Genomic DNA, 19,681 nt, shown 5'->3' with positions numbered 1-19,681 from the left:
CTAGCCAGTCTCCAGACCTGAACCCAATAGAAAATCTTTGGAGGGAGCTGAAAGTCCGTATTGCCCAGCGACAGCCCCGAAACCTGAAGGATCTGGAGAAGGTCTGTATGGAGAAGTGGGCCAAAATCTCTGCTGCAGTGTGTGCAAACCTGGTCAAGACCTACAGGAAACGTATGATCTCTGTAATTGCGAACAAAGGTTTCTGTACCAAATATTAAGTTCTGCTTTTCTGATGTATCAAATACTTATGTCATGCAATAGAATGCAAATTAATTACTTAAAAATCATACAATGTGATACAGACCTCTACATGCTTTGTAAGTAGGAAAACCTGCAAAATCGGCAGTGTATCAAATACTTGTTCTCCCCACTGTAGATTCAAAGGTTGTAAAGATGGGGAGAGGTCTGTCCGTAATAAAGAGATGCTCTGTTTTTTGGCACCACACTCCAAAAAGCAAGTTCTGCAGGCTCTAGTTTTGTCTAATCTTAATTATTGTCCAGTCATGTGGTCCAGAGCTGCAAGGAAAGACCTAGTTAAGCTGGAGCTGGCCCAAAACAGAGCGGTACATCTTGCTCTTCATTGTAATCAGAGGGCTGATATAAATACTATGCATGCCAGTCTCTCTTGGCTAAGAGTTGAGGAGAGACTGACTGCATCACTTCTTCTTTTTATAAGAAACATTAATGTGTTGAAAATCCCAAATTGTTTGCATAGTCAACTTACACACAGCTCTGACACACACACTTACCCCACCAGACATGCCACCAGGGGTCTTTTCACAGTCCCCAAATCCAGAACAAATTCAAGACAGCGTACAGTATTATATAGAGCCATTATTGCATGGAACTCCGTTCCATCTCATATTGCTCAAATAAACAGCAAACCTGGTTTAAAAAAACAGATAAAGCAACACCTCATGGCACAACGCCTCTCTCCTATTTGACCTAGATAGTTTGTGTGTATGTATTGATATGTAGGCTACGTGTGCCTTTAAAAATGTTTTATGTAGTTCTGTCCTTGAGCTGTACTTGTCTATTAATGTTCTGTATTATATCATGTTTCATGTTTTGTGTGGACCCCAGGAAGAGTAGCTGCTGCTTTTGCAACAGCTAATGGGGATCCTAATAAAATACAAAAAATACCAAAATAGACATTGCATCACTATAAGTCCATGCAGCCTTGCTACAATATGTATGTTTTCATGCATGTTTGAACATTTGCTAAAAAACATCCCTTTGACAAAGTGTTGTGGTATTACATGTTTTTCTCAGTAATACATGTGGTGTATGATGTGTTAATATACGTTACCAGTCAAATGTTTGGACACACCTACTTATTCAAGGGTTTTTCTTTATTTGTACTATTTTTTACATTGTAGAATAATAGTGAAGACATCAAAACTATTAAATAACACATATGGAATCATGTAGTAACCAAAAAAGTGTTAAACAAATCAAAATATATTTTATATTTGAGATTCTTCAAATAGCCACCCTTTGCGATTCTTCAAATAGCCACCCTTTGCCTTGATGACAGCTTTGCACACTCTTAGCATTCTCTCAACCAGCTTCATGAGGTAGTCACCTGGAATGCATTTCAATTAACAGGTGTGCCATCTTAAAAGTTAATTTGTGGAATTTCTTTCCTTCTTAATGCGTTTGAGCCAATCAGTTGTGTTGTGACAAGGTAGGGGGGTATACAGAAGATAGTCCTATTTGGTAAAAGACCAGGTCCATATTATGGCAAGAACAGCTCAAATAAGCAAAGAGAAACGACAGTCCATCATTACTTTAAGACATGAAGGTCAGTCAATACGGAAAATTTCAAGAACTTTGAAAGTTTCTTCAAGTGCAGTCGCAAAAATCATCAAGCGCTATGATGAAACTGGCTCTCATGATGACCACCACAGGAATGGAAGACCCAGAGTTACCTCTGCTGCAGAGGATAAGTTCATTAGAGTTACCAGCCTCAGAAATTGCAGCCCAAATAAATGCTTCACAGAGTTCAAGTCACAGACACATCTCAACAACTTTTCAGAGGGGACTGTGTGAATCAGGCCTTCATGGTCGAATTGCTGCAAAGAAACCACTACTAAAGGACACCAATAAGAAGAAGAGACCTGCTTGGGCCAAGAAACACGAGCAATGGACATTAGACCGGTGGAAATGTGTCCTTTGGTCTGTAGTCCAAATTAGAGATTTTTGGTTCCAACCGCCGTGTCTTTGTGAGACGTGGTGTGGGTGAACGGATTATCTCTGCATGTATAGTTCCCACCGTAAAGCATGGAGGAGGAGGTGTTATGGTGTGGGGGTGCTTTGCTGGTGACACTGTCTGTGATTTATTTAGAATTCAAGGCACACTTAACCAGCATGGCTACCACAGCATTCTGCAGCGATATGCCATCCCATCTGGTTTGGGCTTAGTGGGACTATCATTTGTTTTTCAACAGGACAATGACCCAACACACCTCCAGGCTGTGTAAGGGCTATTTTACCAAGAAGGAGAGTGATGGAGTGCTGCATCAGATGACTTGGCCTCCACAATCTTCCAATTGGGATGAGTCGGACCGCAGAGTGAAGGAAAATCAGCCAACAAGTGCTCAGCATATGTGGGAACTCCTTCAATACTGTTGGAAAAGCATTCCAGGTGAAGCTGGTTGAGAGAATGCTAAGAGTGTGCAAAGCTGTCATCAAGGCAAAGGGTGGCTATTTGAAGAATCTCAAATGTATGTTTAACAATTTCTTGGTTACTACATGATTCCGTATGTGTTATTTCATAGTTTTGATGTCTTCACTATTATTCTACAATGTAGAAAATAGTAAAAATAAAGAAAAAGCCTTGAATGAGTAGGTGTGTCCAAACTTTTGACTGGTACTGTACAGTCGTGGTCAAAAGTTTTGAGAATGACACAAATACTAATTTTCACAAAGTCTGCTGCGTCAGTTTTGATGGTGGCAATTTGCATATACTCCAGAATGTCATGAAGAGTGATCAGATGAATTGCAATTAATTGCAAAGTCCCTCTTTGCCATGAAAATGAACTTAATTCCCAAAAAACATTTCCACTGTATTTCAGCCCTGCCACAAAAGGACCAGCTGCCATCATGTCAGTGATTCTCTCGTTAACACAGGTGAGAGTGTTGACGAGGACAAGGCTGGAGATCACTCTGTCATGCTGATTGAGTTAGAATAACAGACTGGAAGCTTTAAAAGGAGGGTGGTGCTTGAAATCATTGTTCTTCCTCTGTTAACCATGGTTACCTGCAAGGAAATACGTGCCGTCATCATTGCTTTGCACAAAAAGGGCTTCACAGGCAAGGATATTGCTGCTAGTAAGATTGTACCTAAATCAACCATTTTATCGGATCATCAAGAACTTCAAGCAGAGAGGTTCAATTGTTGTGAAGAAGGCGTCAGGTCGCCCAAGAAAGTCCAGCAAGTGCCAGGACCGTCTCCTAAAGTTGATTCAGCTGCGGGATCGGGGCACCACCAGTGCAGAGCTTGCTCAGGAATGGCAGCCGGCAGATGTGAGTGCATCTGCACGCACAGTGAGGCGAAGACTTTTGGAGGATGGCCTGGTGTCAAGAAGGGCAGCAAAGAACCCACTTCCCTCCAGGAAAAACATCAGGGACAGACTGATATTCTGCAAAAGGTACAGGGATTGGACTGCTGAGGCCTGGGTTAAAGTTATTTTCTCTGATGAATCACCTTTCTGATTGTTTGGGGCATCCGGAAAACGCCTTGTCCGGAGAAGACAAGGTGAGCACTACCATCAGTCCTGTGTCATGCCAACAGTAAAGCATCCTGAGACCATTCATGTGTGGGGTTGCTTCTCAGCCAAGGGAGTGGGCTCACTCACAAATTTGCCTAAGAACACAGCCATGAATAAAGAATGGTACCAACACATCCTCCGAGAGCAACTTCTCCCAACCATCCAAGAACAGTTTGGTGACGACCAATGCCTTTTCCAGCATGATGGAGCACCTTGCCATAAGGCAAAAGTGATAACTAAGTGGCTCGGGGAACAAAACATTGACATTTTGGGTCCATGGCCAGGAAACTCCCCAGACCTTAATCCCGTTGAGAACTTGTGGTCGATCCTCAACAGGCGGGTGGACAAACAAAAACCCACAAATTCTGACAAACTCCAAGCGTTGATTATGCAAGAATGGGCTGCCATCAGTCAGGATGTGGCCCAGAAGTTAATTGACAGCATGCCCGGGCGGATTGCAGAGGTCTTGAAAAAGAAGGGTCAACACTGCAAATATTGACTCTTTGCATAAACTTAATGTAATTGTCAATAAAAGCCTTTGACACTTATGGAATGCTTGTAATTATACTTCAATATACCATAGTAACATCTGACAAAAATATCTAAAAACACTGAAGCAGCGAACTTTGTGAAGACCAATACTTGTGTCATTCTCAAAACGTTTGACCACGACTGTACATTCAAGTCAGCTGCTGTGAAGCTTAGCCTGGTTAAACCAAACTGAATGGAATGAAACAATAGTGAGCCAAGTGTTCAGGCATGTTTAACCAGGCTAATGCACTCTATTTCCAGGTTGGAGACTTTGTCCTCTTTGGCACCTACATCATCCAGCTCTACACCCCTCTCAACTGGTTTGGAACCTACTACAGGTGAGAGTTGTTATGGGCTGGGTTTCAATACTACTTCCTGGCATCCTTCCCTAGTCTCTTATGTCTATCACTTATAGCTAAATGGACTGTATATGTTTCCACCCTATTGCTTCCACATTGTCTTACTAGATCAGGAAAGACACAAGCAAATGAAGCTAGACTATTGACACATCTATGAGAGGTGTTGTTTATATTATAATGTACTACAGTACCCATAATGCACAACATGGGCTCTGTATAATACATATGTTCTCATCCTCCACAGAATGATCCAGAACTCCTTTATCGACATGGAGAGCATGTTTAAGCTCTTCACAGAGGAAGAGGAGGTAATTTTGAAATTGGTTGTCAATGACCAGCTTTTTGGTGTGTATGGGAGCTTTTCAATTGGGCAAAAGTCTGTCCTCTCCTTGACTCCTCCGTCCTCCGTGACCCATAAACCGTTAAGTGGTCGAGTGATCGAGAAGTGCCAATTTGTAAGTAGGTAGTCTTCTCCCATCCTCGATTACCTACTTCGACAGAGGATGCACAATATTATCCTTGCGGCAGGTAGCACGGAAGTGTTTTAAAATCCCTTTGAATCAGCTTTTGTTTTCTCGAAGGAGAACTATACACTACACTACTTATCCTTTTATCTATAAAATGTCTTGCACAACTAGCTAATTTTGTTTTTTATCACTTTAAACATTTATTTTGCTGTAATTTATATATTTTTATGTGCTTTATCTTGATTTCTCTTCAGGTGAAGGATGTGGTGAATGCAGGGAACCTTCTTTATAAACTGGGAAAAGTGGAGTTTGAGAATGTGTACTTTAATTACATTGATGGGTAAGTCCTAAGATTTTATATTTATTTATATGTAGGTCTTGTTTGTATTGATGAATTGTGTGTAAGCTATACACGGATACTGATTCAGAAACAGTTTGATGAATAATCATAGTTGTGGTAGTTCCAGCGTTCTCCTTTGATTAAATATATATTTTGTGCTTCTGTGTGTTTTTTTAAGGAAGGAGATCCTTAAGAACGTATCATTCACTGTGCAGCCAGGCCAGACTGTTGCATTGGTAAGATTGAATTCCAAGCTTCCAAGCATTACCCAGAGGTTACGCACACTTGAGCAGTGTTTGATTTCTCTATCAGTCATGTGATGGTTTGTGTCTGCACCATGTGTAGTACAGATGTTTCTTGCTTCTCAACAGTTTGTGCGTTTGTGTTGACATCCCTAGGTTGGCCCGTCAGGGTGTGGTAAGAGCACCATCCTTCGCCTGCTCTTCCGTTTCTATGACGTCCAGGGGGGATGCATCAGCATCGATGGCCAGGACATCTCTAAGGTGAGTAATTTACCCAGTTGCAAGAAAATAGTTCCCAGACAAACTGCCTTGTTAGCACATGCTGTTGATGGATTCTGACTTCTAAACTTGAAATATTGTTAATCATCAGTTATCCTTTAGAAAGGAGGAGTGCCATAGTCTGGTTAAAGGTTATCTGTAGGAGGAATGTATATGGTGGAGTCAATTAAGGTTGGATAGGAGCCAGGGGGCTTTAGAATGTACTGAGTAAAGGAACAGTTTATTACCCACATCACTTAACTTCCTGCCTAGCAATAAAGATGTAATGTTTAGAGCAAAGGAGGAGTTCACCTGTGTATATATACAGTGAGGGGGAAAAGTATTTGATCCCCTGCTGATTTTGTACGTTTGCCCACTGACAAAGACATGATCAGTCTATAATTTTAATGGTAGGTTTATTTGAACAGTGAGAGACAGAATAACAACAAAAAAATCCAGAAAAACGCATGTCAAAGATTTTATGAATTGATTTGCATTTTAATGAGGGAAATAAGTATTTGATCCCTCTGCAAAACATGACTTAGTACTTGATGGCAAAACCCGTGTTGGCAATCACAGAGGTCAGACATTTCTTGTAGTTGGCCACCAGGTTTGCACACATCTCAGGAGGGATTTTGTTCCACTCCTCTTTGCAGATCTTCTCCAAGTCATTAAGGTTTGGAGGCTGACATTTGGCAACTCGAACCTTCAGCTCCCTCCACAGATTTTCTATGGGATTAAGGTCTGGAGACTGGCTAGGCCACTCCAGGACCTTAATGTGCTTCTTCTTGAGCCACTCTTTTGTTGCCTTGGCCGTGTGTTTTGGGTCATTGTCATGCTGGAATACCCATCCACGACCCATTTTCAATGCCCTGGCTGAGGGAAGGAGGTTCTCACCCAAGATTTGACGGTACATGGCCCCGTCCATCGTCCCTTTGATGCGGTGAAGTTGTCCTGTCCCCTTAGCAGAAAAACACCCCAAAAGCATAATGTTTCCACCTCCATGTTTGACGGTGGGGATGGTGTTCTTGGGGTTATAGGCAGCATTCCTCCTCCTCCAAACACCGCAAGTTGAGTTGATGCCAAAGAGCTCGATTTTGGTCTCATCTGATCACAACACTTTCACCCATTTCTCCTCTGAATCATTCAGATGTTCATTGGCAAACTTCAGACGGCCCTGTATATGTGCTTTCTTGAGCAGGGGGACCTTGCGGGCGCTGCAGGATTTCAGTCCTTCACGGCGTAGTGTCTTACCAATTGTTTTCTTGGTGACTATGGTCCCAGCTGCCTTGAGATCATTGACAAGATCCTCCCGTGTAGTTCTGGGCTGATTCCTCACCGTTCTTATGATCATTGCAACTCCACGAGGTGAGATCTTGCATGGAGCCCCAGGCCGATGGAGATTGACAGTTCTTTTGTGTTTCTTCCATTTGCGAATAATCGCACCAACTGTTGTCACCTTCTCACCAAGCTGCTTTGGCGAAGGTCTTGTAGCCCATTCCAGCCTTGTGTAGTTGTACAATCTTGTCCCTGACATCCTTGGAGAGCTCTTTGGTCTTGGCCATGGTGGAGAGTTTGGAATCTGATTGATTGATTGCTTCTGTGGACAGGTGTCTTTTATACAGGTAACAAACTGAGATTAGGAGCACTCCCTTTAAAAGTGTGCTCCTAATCTCAGCTCGTTACCTGTATAAAAGACACCTGGGAGCCAGAAGTCTTTCTGATTGAGAGGGGGTCAAATACTTATTTCCCTCATTAAAATACAAATCAATTTATAACATTTTTGACATGCGTTTTTCTGGATTTTTGTGTTGTTATTCTGTCTCTCACTGTTCAAATAAACCTACCATTAAAATTATAGACTGGTCATTTCTTTGTCAGTGGGCAAACGTACAAAATCAGTAGGGGATCAAATACTTTTTCCCCTCACTGTATATGTGTTGGTTGGAACATGTTTTTTGTCTGTGCAGCTGTCTGACCCATTGGGCAAATAAACTTGGTTTGAGCTTTCCGTAGTTGTCCGTGCATTTTTTGTGTATTTGTTCGAACCTAACACTGTATATAACATTAGGTTTGTTATACGTTGGTGGTCTACTGGTTGAGTTATACAGTATTGTTAATATGATACACCTGGGTCGTGTTCATTAGGCACCAAATTAAGAAAAAACAATTATTATCCGGACGATTGAAAACGTTTTCCCGTTGCATGTCCTAATGAGCTTGACCCTGTATTAATATAGTGTATTCTGAGCCTCTTGGTATCTGGGTGCAGGTTAAGCAGGTGTCTCTGCGTGCCCACATCGGTGTGGTGCCCCAGGACACGGTCCTCTTCAACGACAACATCCGTGACAACATCCGCTACGGGCGCGTCTCCGCCAGCGACCACGAAGTGGAGGAGGCGGCTATCGCCGCAGACATTCATGAGAAGATCCAGACGTTCCCAGAAGGTACGGAAATACCACCGTCTCTTTTGACGGTTTCCTGGACACCGATTAAGCCTCGTCCTAGACTAAAACACTATTTAAATGGAGATTCTCCATTGAGTCCAGGACTAGGCTTAATCTGTAACTGGAAAACAGAGCTGTATGTTGCCATTATATTTCTGTCTGTAGTTAACCTGAAGTTGGCTTATTTTTTATTTTTATTTTTCACCTTTTATTTAACCAGGTAAGCCAGTTGAAAACAAGTTCTCATTTACAACTGCGACCTGGCCAAGATAAAGCAAAGCAGTGCGATAAAAACAACAACACAGAGTTACATATGGGGTAAAACAAACATAAAGTCAAAAATACCACAGAAAATATATATATACAGTGTGTGCAAATGTAGCAAGTTATGGAGGTAAGGCAATAAATAGGCCATAGTGCAAAATAATTACAATTAGTATTAACACTGGAATGATAGATGTGCAAGAGATGATGTGCAAATAGAGATACTGGAGTGCAAATGAGCAAAATAAATAACAATATGGGGATGAGGTAGTTGGCTTTGTTGAGAAATAGGAAGCCAATTCTAGATTTCACTTTGGATTGGAGATGCTTGATGTGAGTCTGAAAGGAGAGTTTACAGTCTAACCAGACACCTAGGTATTTGTAGTTGTCCACATACTCTAGGTCAGACCCGTCGAGAGTAGTGATTCTAGTCGGGTGGGCGGGTGCCAGCAGCGTTCGATTGAAGAGCATGCATTTAGTTTTACTAGTGTTTAAGAGCAGTTGGAGGTTACGGAAGGAGTGTTGTATGGCATTGAAGCTCGTTTGGAGGTTTGTTAACACAGTGTCCAATGACGGGCCAGATGTATACAAAATGGTGTCGTCTGCGTAGAGGTGGATCTGAGAGTCACCAGCAGCAAGAGCGACATCATTGATATACACAGAGAAAAGAGTCGGACCAAGAATTGAACCCTGTGGCACCCCCATAGAGACTGCCATAGGTCCAGACAACAGGCCCTCCGATTTGACACATTGAACTCTATCTGAGAAGTAGTTGGTGAACCAGGCGAGGCAGTCATTTGAGAAACCAAGGCTATTTAGTCTGCCAATAAGAATGCGGTGTTTGACAGAGTCGAAAGCCTTGGCCAGGTCGATGAAGACTGCTGCACAGTACTGTCTATTATCAATCGTGGTTATAATATATTTTAGGACCTTGAGCATGGTTGAGGTGCACCCATGACCAGCTCGGAAACCGGATTGCATAGCGGAGAAGGTACGGTGGGATTCGAAATGGTCGGTGATCTGTTTGTTAACTTGGCTTTCAAAAACTTTCGAAAGGCAGGGCAGGATGGATATAGGTCTGTAACAGTTTGGATCTAGAGTGTCAGCCCCTTTTGAAGAGGGGGATGACCGCGGCAGCTTTCCAATCTCTGGGGATCTCAGATGTTATGGGTGTCAATATTGTGGTCGTGTGTAGCTCAATTGGTAGAGCATGGCGCTTGTAACGCCAGGGTAGTGGGTTCGATCCCCTGGACCACCCATACGTAAGAATGTATGCACACATGACTGTAAGTCGCTTTGGATAAAAGCATCTGCTAAATGGCATATTATTATTGTTGTTTTAAGGGTTTGTATAGGTGTTTTTTATTTGCCAACCACATCTGCCGAAGCATTTTGGCATGCACATCTAAATCTCCTCAAACAAGTGGTGATATTTGCAGAGGTCACACATTAGCTGCCAGGTGCATTGTTACTGTATGAGGTGAGTGACGTTTGTCTCTGTGTTGTCTCTGTCTGTCCCCCTCCCAGGATATGACACCCAGGTGGGAGAGAGGGGTCTGAAGCTGAGTGGGGGGGAGAAGCAGAGGGTGGCTATCGCCCGGACTATCCTCAAGGCCCCTCACATCATCCTGCTGGATGAGGTAAACTTTCAGGAAGGGCCACCAGGAGGGTCAATGACTTTGTTCAAATAGGTGTAGGGTGAAGATGCCCCTAGACAAATACTTTAAAAACACACACTTCCTCCCTCCTTTCCTTGAAGTTATTGCTGAGCTGTCACAAATTGATAGGTGAAAGCAACAGCTCTTTCACTTAGCTTTCACCAGTCCAGCCATGTCAGATCAGATATTTCTTCAAGGATGAGAGGAAGGAAGGATGTATTCGAAGAGGGCCAATGTTTGCCCCCACGCCACTTATCCCCCTGTCATATTGTGTTACAGTGGATTAATACGAGTTCACTGAACTTGAATATTTTAGTCATGTGTCCTATCTCATAAAACTTTCCCTCTGCACAGGCCACATCTGCTCTAGACACACAGACGGAGCGCAACATTCAGGCGTCGCTCACCAAAGTGTGCTCCAATCGGACCACCATCGTCGTGGCTCACAGGTAAGGGATGGGTCTCAGGTGGATAGAGGGTACCCATACATTGCCTTGCAAAAGTAATCATCCCCCTTGGCGTTTTTCCTATTTTGTTGTTTTACAACCTGTAATTTAAAATGATTTTTATTTGGATTTCATGTAATAGACATACACAAAATAGTCCAAATTGGTGAAGTGAAATGAAAAAAGTAACTTGTTTCAAAAAAATTATAACGGAAAACTGGTGCGTGCATATGTATTCACCCCCTTTGCTATGAAGCCCCTAAATAATATCTGGTGCAACCAATTACCTTCAGCAGTAATTAGTTAAATAAAGTCCACCTGTCTGCAATCTAAGTGTCACATGATCACATACACCACTAAGCAAGGGGCACCACCATGAAGATCAAGGAACTCTCCAAACAGGTCAGGGACAAAGTTGTGGAGAAGTACAGATCAGGGTTGGGTTATAAAAAAATATCAGAAACTTTGAACATCCCACGGAGCACCATTAAATCCATTATTAAAAAATTGAAAGAATATGGCACCACAACAAACCTGCCAAGAGAGGGCCGCCCACCAAAACTCACGGACCAGGCAAGGAGGGCATTAATCAGAGGCAACAAAGAGAACAAAGATAACCCTGAAGGAGCTGCAAAGCTCCACAGCGGAGATTGGAGTATCTGTCCATAGAACCACTTTAAGCCGTACACTCCACAGAGCTGGGCTTTACGGAAGAGTGGCCAGAAAAAAGCCATTGCTTAAAGAAAGAAATAAGCAAACACGTTTGGTGTTCGCCAAAAGGCCTGTGGGAGACTCATTTACATTTACATTTTAGTCATTTAGCAGACGCTCTTATCCAGAGCGACTTACAGTTAGTGAATACATTTTTTTTTTTTATATACTGGCCCCCCGTGGGAATCGAACCCACAACCCTGGCTTTGCAAACGCCATGCTCTATCAACTGAGCTACATCCCTGCCGGCCATTCCCTCCCCTACCCTGGATGACGCTGGGCCAATTGTGCGCCGCCCATGAGTCTCCCGGTCGCGACAGAGCCTGGATTCGAACCAGGATCTCTAGTGGCACAGTTAGCACTGCGATGCGGCGCCTTAGACCACTGCGCCACTCAGGAGACCTAACATATGGAACTCAGACTCCCCAAACATATGGAAGAAGGTACTCTGGTCAGATGAGGCTAAAATTTAGCTTTTTGGCCAACAAGGAAAACGCTATGTCTGGCGCAAACCCAACACCTCTCATCACCCCGAGAACACCATCAGCATCATGCTGTGGGGATGTTTTTCATCGGCAGGGACTGGAAAACTGGTCAGAATTGAAGGAATGATGGATGGCGCTAAATACAGGTAAATTCTTGAGGGAAACCTGTTTCAGTCTTCCAGAGATTTGAGACTGGGACGGTTCACCTTCCAGCAGGACAATGACCCTAAGCATACTGCTAAAGCAACACTCGAGTGGTTTAAGGGGAAACATTTAGATGTCTTGGAATGGCCTAGTCAAAGTCCAGACCTCAATCCAATTGAGAATCTGTGGTATGACTTAAAAATTGCTGTACACCAGCGGAACCCATCCAACTTGAAGGAGCTGGAGCAGTTTTGCCCTGAAGAATGGGCAAAAATCCCAGTGGCTAGCTGTAATTGCTGCAAAAGGTGGCTCTACAAAGTATTGACTTTGGGGGGGGGTGAATAGTTCTGTTTTTTTTGGTCTTATTTCTTGTTTGTTTCACAATAAAAAATATTTTGCTTCTTCAAAGTGGTGGGCATGTTGTGTAAATCAAATGATACAAACAAAAATCTATTTTAATTCAAGGTTGTAAGGCAATAAAATAGGAAAAATGCCAAGGGGGGTGAATACTTTCGCAAGCCACTGTACATTAGGATCAGTGGAGGCTGCTGAGGGGAGGACGGCTCATAATAATGGCTAGAACAGAGCGAATGGAATGGCATCATGATGTATTGGATACCATTCCTCTCCAGCCATTACCACGAGCCCGTCCTCCCCCATTAAGGTGCCACCAACCTCCTGTGATTAGGACACACACATTTCTCCCCTCTAATGCTAAGTTTGTATGGTTTGGATCTGTCTGGTCTGTAGTTTGATTGTGAATTGTCTGTCTTCAGGTTGTCGACCATCATCAGCGCCGACCAGATTCTTGTTCTAAGTGACGGTCAGATTGCAGAGCGAGGACGGTGAGTGAATGGTTGAAAGAGTGATTGTTCTATTGTTGCACACTCCACAAGCCTATTCCAATCAAAATATTATTTTATGCTGTTCAAGAAACAAACATCTAAAGAATGTATGTAAACGCCAAAAATGGGACAGACCAATGTTTATGATGCTTCTCACACTCAGTGGTGGAAAAAGTACTGAAAAGTAAAGATACCTTAATAGAAAATAAAAGTAAAAGTGAAAGTCACCCAGTAAAATACTACTTGAGTAAAAGTCTAAAAGTATTTGGTTTTAAATATACTTAAGTATCAATAGTAAATGTAATTGCTAAAATGTACTTAAGTATCAAAAGTAAAAATGTCAAATTCCTTATATTAAGCAAACCAGATGGCACAATTGTCTTGTTTTTCTTTATTGAGGAATAGCCAGTGGCACATTCCAACACTCAGACATAATTTACAAACAAAGCATTTTGTGTTTAGTGAGTCCGCCTGATCAGAGGCAGTAGGGATGACCAGTGATGTTCTCTTGATAAGTATGTGAATTGGAACATTTTCCTGTCAAAATGTAACGAGTACTTTTGGGTGTCAGGGAAAATGTATGGTGTAAAAAGTGCATTATTTTCTTTAGGAATGTAGTGAAGTAAAAGTTGGCAAAAATATAAATAGTGAAGTACAGATACCCCAAAACACGACTTAAGTAGTCCTTTAAAGTATTTTTACTTAAGTACTTTACACCACTGCTCACACTATAGTCCTATTCTCAAAACCATTCAGTGCCCATGTGGGAACATGTCGGCATAGTACATGATGATGATGTTAATGGTGATTGTATGTCCCCATTTTAACTACATATTCTCCACTTTCTCCCTCCCAGGCATGATGAGCTGCTGGCTAAGGGAGGGTTGTACTGTGACATGTGGATGAATCAGCAACAGGCCCAGGACTCGGACTCAGCCTCTGACACAGAAGCCAAAGACAGAAAGTCTGAGAAACTACAGCCCCCATCAGCCACTGCAGGCCACAGGAGCCACTGAGGATAGAGTGAGAGGTCAAGGACATGTAGATATTGTGAGGAGGTGGACGAGGGATGCAGGGAGAGGATTAGATGCCTCAAAAGGCTGTTTTTTCTGCACTTTTTTAGGGTATCCGTCCATTGAGGTTCAGTCTGTTATGAGTGAAGTTTTAAGCACATATTTATTGGGTATTTTATGTTTGATCATTCAGTCAAAATGTTTGTGCCATGAATGCCTCAGGCCAGTTGTTTTTAAGTGTATTCTGGATCGTGTTCATTAGGGCAACTAACAGAAAATGTTTTAAAACGTTTTGTAATGGAAAATTAAAATGTGTGTTTCTTATTGCAGTCTGTTCAGGTAGTCCCTCCTTATTGCAGTCTGTTTTGATCCGTTTAGTACATAATTAATCTCTGAACCCCCCAAATATGTAATTGAGTCAGATGCTCGATAAAGTTCTGGGGGGAGACGTGTGGGAAAAGATACTACAACGAGTATCAGAAGCAGGGCAGTAGCTCCCCTACCCCCCGACCCCACCCCTCTCTGCAAGTTACGGGCTAGTATATTGACCAAATGTCCCCTCACCTTCCAATATTTGAAAAATGTGAACACCTGCAAAGTCATGATTTCTCCAAATGATCAGTGGCAAAAAATCTGTACACCGGAACAAAGTTCCTCGCTGTTATCGCATTGACAGACACTACGATACCAGTTATGTTACATGCGTCTGTCCACGAGAGATTAGTGCCTAATTAACACGACCTAGGACTCAGTATAATCCATCCTCTTGCTGTCTGAAGTTGATTGACTGCAGCCGGCCAGAGAAATGGCAGGAAGTCCAAAGTAGACGAATACCTACCCTTAAGCGCAGGTATAGGCAGTTAGGCACAGTGTCTCACAACACTTTGAATTGTTGACTAATTTTTAGGGGTTGAGAAATGTAAATATTAGTTTTATTTACAACATCTAGAGATGGTCTTATTGAACAGGTTCATTGTAAATTAGTTTTTGTTTTTACTATACCCACTAACCTTATTTTGTTATCTACTATACAAGCAATAGACTTACATTATACTTTATAGACTTAATGAAAAGATTCAGACCGATTTTGAATGTTTAACAAAGAAATCAATTGTACTCTAATTGTTACAAAGTACAAAGGTATGTGTACGAGAACTTCAACTTGAAAATATACATTTGGTTATTAGTAAAACAGATATTTAGTCTGTATTTGGTCCGTTTCACATCCAATCTGCATCAATTTTACTCCAATCAGACTCTGGCATTATCATGTACAGTCTAGGTGTTGACTGATACATGCAAAATTATCCTGGCTGTAACTTTTATTTGTCACCAATGGTGATCAATAAGAACTACTGGCTGTATATTAAAGAGAACAGAATCAATAGAGTTGACAAAATTCCCAGCGGAAAAGCAAACCTTTATCTATGAATGAACTCTACTCTCAACCCTGTCTATGCTGCTACCCGTTTTGAGTAAAGAACTACTGTCAGTGTATCTTTATTTTAATGGAAGAAATTAGTCTGTATTTGAATTTGTAAATATCTATGCCTTGCATTCCCAAGGCAGTGTGGAGTTTGTCAATATCTGTTGATAATAATCACACTTCATTTACAGTACATATTGTCAAATTCTGTTTCATTTATTTAAAAAAGAGTCATAAGGGAAGATCTAGCCATTTAGCTGAACTTTAGTTATTTGAGAGAGAATGGAGACTTTATATCTTCGTGAAGTCCCTAGGTTTATGGGTTTGGGGTTGAATCGGAAGTGAAAACTGACATTCTTACCATCCGTATAGTGCACAGCGGACTTTACATCATGAAGCGTTATGTCAGACTGTGAACTGGTGCAGTCAAATTATTTACACTAATGCACCATGAGTTTAAAACGTTCTGTGTCAATGAGTGACATTGACACCACAGGAGGTTGGTGGCACCTTAATTGGGGAGGATGGGCTTGTGGTAATGACTGGAGCGGAATAAGTGGAATGGTATCAAATACATCAAACAATTGGTTTCCATGTGTTTGATGCCATTCAATTTACGCCATTCCAGCCATTATTATGAGCCGTCCTCCCCTCAGCAGCCTCCACTGATTGACACAGAGAAAAATGCACCCAACCAAAATCTAAAGAAATGCAACGTTTTTGTTTTGATATTAACTGCTTTGACACAATGTCAAATTGTTTTGTATGTGATTTGGGAGCATAGTTTGTTTTTAGTGTGTTCTTTGCCTTTGTCACTCTTCCAATGTTTGTGGCATCAGTCCATGCCTGGATGTCAAATACATAAATGGTTTGTTTTTTCTTTGTATTTATATGTTAATAAAGGGTATAATTAAAGGTGTATTATAACAAAGTGGGCTCTGTTTTTTACTAATTTACCATATTGCTAGCTTTATATTATTAGACAATTGTTTGTAGCCATACAGTACATTGCATTGCACACAGTACATTGCATAATTGTTCCCTAGACTGTTCCCTCCCTCCTTCATCTCAGCTGTTGATTGGTTTCTAAGCGGGCTTGTCAGCCATCACAATGGGGGTTAATGCTGTGCTAGCTAGCTAGCCTGAGTAAGACCAGGTGCCGTTTTATAGATATTCAGCTGGAGTTCTCTCTTTCTAGTATTTGGCTAATGTTGGATAGACAGCATGGATTTCAACGAATTATTTAGTGAACGAACATTTCCATTTTCTGACTTTCAGGAAAGTTATGTTTTCACTCGCCTTGGCCTGTCATTGAGCCTACAGTAGCTGGCTAGTTAGCTAGCTACGTTGACGCTAGCTGAGTTGGCTAGTTTTTTGCTAGTTATTTAGCTAACTATGACAGCTCTCAGGATCTCAGACTGGGGCGAAGATTCACCTTCCAACAGGACAACGACCATAAGCACACAGCCAACAACGCAGGAGTGGCTTTGGGACAAGTCTCTGAATGTCCTTGAGTGGGCCAGCCAGAGCCCGGTCTTGAACCCGATCAAACATTTCTGGAGAGACCTGAAAATAGCTGTGCAGCGACGCTTCCCATTCAACCTGACAGAGCTTGAGGTGATATGCAGAGAAGAATGGGAGAAACTCCCCAAATACAGGTGTGCCACGCTTGTAGCGTCATACCCAAGAAGACTCGTGGCTGTAATCGCTGTCAAAGGTTCTTCAACAAAGTACTGAGTAAAGGGTCTGAATACTTATGTAAATGTGTATTTCAGTTTATTTCTAAACTGTTTTTGCTTTGTCATTATGGGGTATTGTGTGTAGATTGAGGGGGAAAAAACTATTTAATACATTTTAGAATAAGGCTGTAACGTAACAAAATGTGGAAAAAGTCAAGGGGTCTGAATACTTTCCGAATGCACTGTATATGAAAAGTGCTACTGGCTTTTCTAGATATGTAAATGAAACGTGCTACTGAAGCAAGAAACAGTCCCATGATGCAATCATAGTTCATGTGTACTTCTTAAACAACATCTCTTTGTGTAAGACTAAAATAAAGTGTTGGGCAAATGTTTAAAGAAAGTGGAAACTTTCAGTTGACAGGGACAGGCCCATAATGCAACCATGGTTTACGAAGAACCATTTGGCTCTGGTTTTGCCACTATCAGCATTTTGACCTATCAGTGACCTTTAACACTGCACTCTGCTCTCTCTTCAATGACATGTCAGGCCCTCAGCGTTTCAGAGAAAGATATGAGTAGATATTACACTCAACATCATGGGGTCACCAGTATTGCAACATCGAGGCATAAGATAACTGAGCAAAAGCAGATATAAAGCTAGTGGTTTGTCACAACACATCAGCAGAGACGGTGTGTACAATGACTTCTGTCACAAAGATGAACATTCTACTGGCTGTTCTGATGGGAACCATCCATGCTGTCCAAGAAATCTATTAAATTAAAGCAGAAGGAGAAAATGATGCTTTTTACAATAATGTGGGAAAAGACAACAGTTTGATCTTTAAATCCGAAGCTGAAGAGAGCCTGCTTTTGTGGAACACTTCTAACACTTCACCTGAAAATTCCACACTGAATGCAGAATTAAGGGATCGACTGAAACTGAAATTGATTCATAATATTTCAACTGTCCTGATCCAGAACCTCTCTGTCAGACACTGGACAATACAGGGCGGAGTGCTGGACATCTGGCAAAGTGAAACTCCAGAAAAGCATCAACCTCAGTGTCTGCAGTATCATCAGTTTATATGTATGCTCATTTGGGAGTGAAATTAGACCAGTGTGGAGATTCCTGGGGGGATGGTAACTTTACGGTCAGATGGCTCTGCAAACACTTTTGGGACATGAACGAATCCGCAAAGCCCTTCATGGAGGAAGAAAGGGGCCGAGTGCTGCTGGCTGCCAACGGATCCTCTCTCCATATGACCAACTTCACATTTAATGCCTGGTAGTGGAGGGACAGTGTTGTGTTTACAGTCAGACCATCTTAGCGATCTATAAGACAGCGTACTGTATAGTCAGTATTATGTGGGAGAGAAGGCTGTGCTTCCCTGTTTCAACCCTGGGACAAAGACATGGTGGAGGAGAATCCTCAGTCATCAAGGGAAGCAGACATTGTATTTTGTGGATGGAAGATTGTGAGGAAATTACTCCCTAGTCATTCCATCACTGATGCTCAACCACTCAGGGTTTTATGATCGCCAGAAGAAGCCGCCATCAAGAGTCATCATATCATATTGTCTAATGATGTGCCCTAAGTCTGAGCCCCTCAAAGAGTTATTCTCAGAGGGAGGGGAGGTTGCCCTCACATGCAGCTCTGATGTCCCAGAGTATGACATGGTTATGTGGTACAGAAAGACTACAAAGGTGGGCAATGTTATTCTGGACACAAGATATATGGATAAGTATATACAATTCCGTGAAGATTTGGAGGGCAGAATGAATGTATTTCGCCCTTACCTCTCTCTGGTCCTCTCTAACCTCTCACTGGAGGACAGTGGGGAATACTGGTGTGCTCTCATCTCTGACCAGAAGAACATGGTCTGTTTATCAATAACTACAACCCTCTTGATCGAAGGGGAGAGATATCCGTTTGGCGTCGACTGCTGGGCTGTGCTCTGCTGGGGATGGTCTTTGCTGTGATCATTGTGAACCTGAAGAACAGGAGAAGAGACCAGGCTTCCCTGAAGACCAGTAGAAGAAACCAGGCTTCCCTGAAGAACATTATTGTCTGCAGCCAAGACGTTTGGTAGCAGAACAGCAGAGTGGAAGAGGAGAGTGAGAGAGGTGAGTGAATTAAGGGAAGAGAAAAGAGGACTTTAACATTTTAATCTGTTTTTTCACTTGCTCAATTGATCCAGACAGGTTTAAAGTGCACATTCGGGTTGTTTTCTTACTTTCAGTAGCTTCTGGCTAATATTTTTGTGCATGTAACATAGCTAATGTAATTGCGTAGGGCAGCTATACCTTAGTGCAAAAAATACATTTGAAAGTAATTTTAAGTATGTTCAAAGCAACTTGTACAGTGACTTTGTCTTTGGAGTTTGCACTTATGAATATATATTGGATGGTGTTTTAGACATAAAGCATTGATATTGAGTAAGTTTTGATTGGTCCAATTGTTAAAAATAGCTCCACCTGAGAAAAAAGATTTTAACATTTCTTTGAAAAATGTTACTTTACTTTAATAATGTGTTACTTCTATGTAAAATTGCTTTTAATGATTCTTGTTATTAGTTTGTTACTTATATGT

At 41.9% G+C, this 19,681-nt stretch overlaps 1 protein-coding gene across 1 annotated transcript in view; it reads left to right on the top strand.

Annotated features, from left to right (window-relative positions):
- Nucleotides 1–16,328, top strand: part of LOC311112548 (ATP-binding cassette sub-family B member 6-like) — a 43,178-nt gene extending 26,850 nt beyond the window's left edge. Inside the window, exons 11-20 of the mRNA XM_084155684.1 lie at nucleotides 4,566–4,642; nucleotides 4,908–4,971; nucleotides 5,385–5,470; nucleotides 5,649–5,706; nucleotides 5,869–5,973; nucleotides 8,243–8,417; nucleotides 10,209–10,321; nucleotides 10,694–10,788; nucleotides 12,902–12,970; nucleotides 13,827–16,328. Of these exons, the coding sequence (XP_084011810.1) occupies nucleotides 4,566–4,642; nucleotides 4,908–4,971; nucleotides 5,385–5,470; nucleotides 5,649–5,706; nucleotides 5,869–5,973; nucleotides 8,243–8,417; nucleotides 10,209–10,321; nucleotides 10,694–10,788; nucleotides 12,902–12,970; nucleotides 13,827–13,986 (1,002 nt within the window). The 3' untranslated portion in view covers nucleotides 13,987–16,328. The remainder of the gene's footprint in view (nucleotides 1–4,565; nucleotides 4,643–4,907; nucleotides 4,972–5,384; nucleotides 5,471–5,648; nucleotides 5,707–5,868; nucleotides 5,974–8,242; nucleotides 8,418–10,208; nucleotides 10,322–10,693; nucleotides 10,789–12,901; nucleotides 12,971–13,826) is intronic.
- The last annotated feature ends 3,353 nt before the right edge of the window (nucleotides 16,329–19,681 follow it).

Source organism: Coregonus lavaretus (assembly GCF_964263955.1).
Source record: "Coregonus lavaretus genome assembly, chromosome: 38".
Classification (NCBI taxonomy): domain Eukaryota; kingdom Metazoa; phylum Chordata; class Actinopteri; order Salmoniformes; family Salmonidae; genus Coregonus; species Coregonus lavaretus.
Note: the sequence above shows the minus strand (reverse complement) of the source record. Positions and strands in the feature narration are given on the sequence as shown.